Source organism: Marmota monax, unplaced genomic scaffold (genome assembly GCF_021218885.2).
Source record: "Marmota monax isolate L192 unplaced genomic scaffold, Marmota_monax_Labrador192_F-V1.1 WCK01_AAM20220418_F8-fsc00021, whole genome shotgun sequence".
Classification (NCBI taxonomy): domain Eukaryota; kingdom Metazoa; phylum Chordata; class Mammalia; order Rodentia; family Sciuridae; genus Marmota; species Marmota monax.
This window is the reverse complement of record NW_026695228.1, coordinates 24,055,444-24,059,736: the sequence shown is the minus strand read 5'-3', so window position 1 is coordinate 24,059,736 and position 4,293 is coordinate 24,055,444. Positions and strand designations below refer to the sequence as shown.

The following is a 4,293-nucleotide window of genomic DNA, read 5'->3' as shown; positions in this document are numbered from 1 at the left end:
GTTTAATATAGCTTTTTTGAAACATTGAATTTCCTCTGCATTTTTCCTTTCCTTTCCTTTTTTATTGGTACTCCTGATTTAACCCAGAATGGCTTAGCCACGGAGCAACATCCACAGCACTTTTTTATTTTTTTTATTTTGAGACAAGGTCTTGAGAAGTTGCTGAGCTGACTTTGAACTTGCGATCCTCTCGACTCAATCTTCCGAGTCCCTGGGATCACAGGTGTGAGTCACTGTGCCCAACTCCCATTCTTTTTTTATTTCATAACTTATTTGCTTTATTCTTATTCCCTATCATGAACACATATTCCCACATCACCATGACAACTGAAATGTGAGTAAAGCTGGGAAATCGATGCTCTTTGAACCTACCTAGAGATGTGTGGGCACAACGCAGTGTGAGAAATGTGTGCAGAAGGTGATGTCCCCAGGGATTTGCCACCAGCAGGGCTTGTTCTGTGTGGAGGCATATAATTGCACAGGTGTGTGCAGGGCATTACAGAATGAGATCTGAGGGTGGCGGGGGTTGCATGAAGACAGGCCCCTTCCTTAATTGACTCCTCTGCTATCTATTCCTGGAATTCACATGTGAACTCCATGGAGAAAATAGTGGGATTTATCTGTGGAGTTCAATTGCAAAGTCCAGGAATAGATAGCACAGGAGACAATTAAGATCCGGTCCTGTCTAATATGCTCTTGTCTGTATCATATGTGAAGGTATTTCTCCTTCACATCTGGCTTGTTACACAGGAAATAAAATGCCAATTGGTTTCCACTGTATGCTCTATAAAAGCTGATCTCACCTGAGTAGTGGACAGAAAGTGGTACCAGGGACTGAGGGCAGGAGGGATGGGGGAGGTGGACCAGGGGCTGCAGTCACAGGTAGGCAGGAGCAGTGAGTTCTGCTGGGCCCTTGTCCAGGAGGATGAGCAGAGTCCACAAGCCTGTGATCTTTAAATACCCCAAGAGAACATTTGAATGTTCTCATCACAGTGAAAACTGGTGGACATGGTGGCTACAGAAGTCACCCTGATTTGATCATAGCCCAATGTATGTATCTGTTGAAATGTCACCTTGAACTGTATAAATAGGTGCCATTTTTATGTATCCATTCAAAGTGCAAAACACCAGTGACTCAGATCAGCTGTGAATGGTGCAGGAACACATCTCCACTAATATTTCATATAAATTGCCATAATTGTTCTGTCCTTTGTATATCTGCTTTTTGGTTGACTCTTCCTTCATATTTATTTTTCTCTCTATAAATATTCACTCTTTGTATTGACTTTGTTGATTGAGAAATCTGGTTTCAATATTCTATTGTTTCTGCTGATCTTCATCGAGGAGTTGGATTGCAGCCAGAAACAAGGATTTTTTTTTCTTTTTTACAGTCTTCCAGGGACACCTAAGCTTAGCAGAGCATTTTCCCCCTCTGAGTCTCCCACCACTGCCCTCCTTCTTATTGAGAAGATTGTTTATATTTCTTTCAATACTGGATGGAAAATTTCCTTGCTGAATGGAGACCTGAGGATAAATGTGTGGGGGAGATTTTCAACCTGGGATTTCGTGTGCTATTCATACATTGCTTTAGGGAAAAATTATTCAATATTGACAGTTTCTCTTTTATTCATTCCTTTAAAATAGTGTGATCGGAGGTGAGAAGATCACAGTATTAAGACAACTCCCAGAGGTGATGGATTGCTGTTTTCAAGAGTTGTGTGTGTGTTGTGTGTGTGTGTGTGTGTGTGTGTTGTGTGTGTGGGTGTGTGCTCAAATTTGACTTTAGGGGTTAGAGCAGATTTCAGAGAAATGGGATCCAGGTCAAATGTATTCCAAAAGATAGCACATCATAAAGAAACCAGAACATAAAGCCACCAAGAGAAATAAATGGGGGGTGCCTTCAAACTCACAGAGAGCACCTTGGCATGCAGCTTAATGAAACACAACATCTGGACAGGGGAATTCCTTATGCCTTCATGCATCAGCAAAGGAGGCTCCTCAAGGGGAATCTGTGCCTTGTCACCCTGGGACACCAGCTCACGTCCCTTGCCCTCTTGCTCATCCTCCTGCCACTCTGGTTTCCTGGTTGAACTTGAACATTTGAAACAAGCCCCTTCCTCAGGCTCTTTGCACAGGCCACCCACCATTCCACAGACACACATGTCTGCAGGTGACTCTGTGGCTCTCTCCCTGTCTTCCTGGAGGGCTCACACTATGTGTCACCAATTGGCTGATCTTGTCTGAACACCCAGAAGGAAATGACACTCCCGGTGCCCTTTCTCCTCAAGAGCTACGGTGTGTCTGTCACCATCTGTATGTGGAAGGATTATTGCTCTGCCTGCAAGCATCAGCTTTACCTTCGTCTGTGAGTTCTCCCTCATTAGATTCAAGGGATATTCAGTTTCTTGGGAGTGACCCATCAGAGTCTAGACAGTGCCTGGACCGCTCATCACTACTTGAGATTCCTCAAATACAAGAAAGAGTTAGTCTTTAGTGATTTGTGTACAAGACCTCGTGAGGAAAGTCTGAGAGGGAGACAGGAACTCCAAACCAGAGAAGGAAAGGCTTCCCTTAAAGGGGAACTGAATCCGAAAACAGACAAATTAGTCTGTATACTATTAAAGATTCGATATGATTCTTACAGGTGAATATTACATAATCTCTCTCTTTCTCTGTTAGTCACATCAAGTTCATGGAGGCAGAGAATACCTCACATGTTTCAAAATTTCTCCTCCTGGGAATTTCAGAGGACCCCACATTGCAACCTTTCCTCTTTGGGCTGTTTCTGTCCATGTACCTGGTCACTGTGCTGGGGAACCTGCTCATCATCCTGGCCACCATCTCAGACTCCCACCTGCACACACCCATGTACTTCTTCCTCTCCAACCTGTCCTTTGTGGACATCTGCTTCACCTCCACCACCATCCCCAAGATGCTGGTGAACATCCAGTCACAGAGCAAGGCCATTACCTATGCAGGCTGCATCACCCAGATATACTTTTTCATGCTCTTTGGGGTTTTGGATAACTTCCTCCTGGCTGTGATGGCCTATGACCGGTATATGGCCATCTGTCACCCCTTGCACTACATGGTCATCATGAATCCCAGGTTCTGCATGTTGATGGTTCTGATGTCCAGCATTGTGAGTGCCCTGCATTCCTTGTTACACAGCTTAATGGTTTTGCAACTGTCCTTCTGCATGGAACTGGAAATTCCACACTTTATATGTGAACTTAATCAAGTGGTTCTACTGGCTTGTTCTGACACCTCCCCCAATGTCATGGTGATGTATTTTTCAGTGGTGTTTCTGGCTGGTGGCCCCATTGCTGGTATCCTGTACTCCTACTCCAAAATTGTGTCCTCCATCCGTGCAATCTCATCAGCTCAGGGCAAGTACAAAGCCTTCTCCACCTGTGCTTCTCACCTCTCTGTGGTCTCCCTGTTCTACTCTACACTCCTGGGGGTGTACCTCAGCTCTTCCATTACCCAGAACTCACAATCCACGGCAAGAGCCTCGGTGATGTACAGTGTGGTCACCCCCATGCTGAACCCCTTCATCTACAGTCTGAGGAACAAGGACATCTCGGGAGCCCTGAGGAGATTCTTCCAAGTGAAGCTCTAGAGGAGATATTTTCCACATCTTGCCTGTGGACACAGGCCTCAGAGACACTGAACCAGACCCTGCAGTTCTTTATCCAGACCACGAAGTAGACTTTGTGCCTTCTGTTAATTTCCTGGAAGTCTGATTCTTTGTTTTCAACCTCTTTATTGTGTCCTAATCTCATTGGAAAGCTCCCTGCTCTCCCGACACCCAACATGTCTTCCCTCTCAGGTTCCTGCTTTCCCAATGTCCTTTCCCCCAGATCAGACAGTCTGGAGGTTCCCAGGAGTCTCCCATCATGACGAGTTGCACTGTCCAGTGGTAGAGAACCTCACTCAGAACTCAGGCCGTTTCCTTTATTTATGAAGGAGACATTCTAAGCCTTCTGTTTTCCAGTTTTCTGTTCTTGATTCTGTGTGGTTTGGTGCTCTCACTGCTCATGATAATCCGGACTTCTACCAACTGGTGGTTGTACAGTAGATCATGCCTATTTATTATGCTCTCGCGGTGCTCTTTTCTTATCTTGGTCCTTTTTATGTGTGTGCTATATTCTTTTGTAAAAACTACTAGTGAGGGCTAGGGTTGTGGCTCAGTGAAAGAGCAATTACCTAGCATGTGTGAGGCACTGGGTTCAATCCTCAGCACCACATAAAAATAAATAAACAAAATAAAGGTATTATGTTCATCTACAA

At 44.7% G+C, this 4,293-nt stretch overlaps 1 protein-coding gene across 1 annotated transcript; it reads left to right on the top strand.

The window, feature by feature from the left end:
* Positions 1 to 2,692: 2,692 nt before the first annotated feature.
* LOC124087915 (olfactory receptor 7A40-like) lies at positions 2,693 to 3,622 on the top strand. Its single transcript, XM_046437099.1, has one exon. The coding sequence runs from the start codon at positions 2,693 to 2,695 to the stop codon at positions 3,620 to 3,622; it is 930 nt and encodes a 309-aa protein (XP_046293055.1).
* Positions 3,623 to 4,293: the final 671 nt, after the last annotated feature.

Bases quoted from the DNA above. Each gene is read 5' to 3' on its own strand.
- LOC124087915 (XM_046437099.1), top strand. From the start codon at position 2,693: ATGGAGGCAGAGAATACCTCACATGTTTCAAAATTTCTCCTCCTGGGA.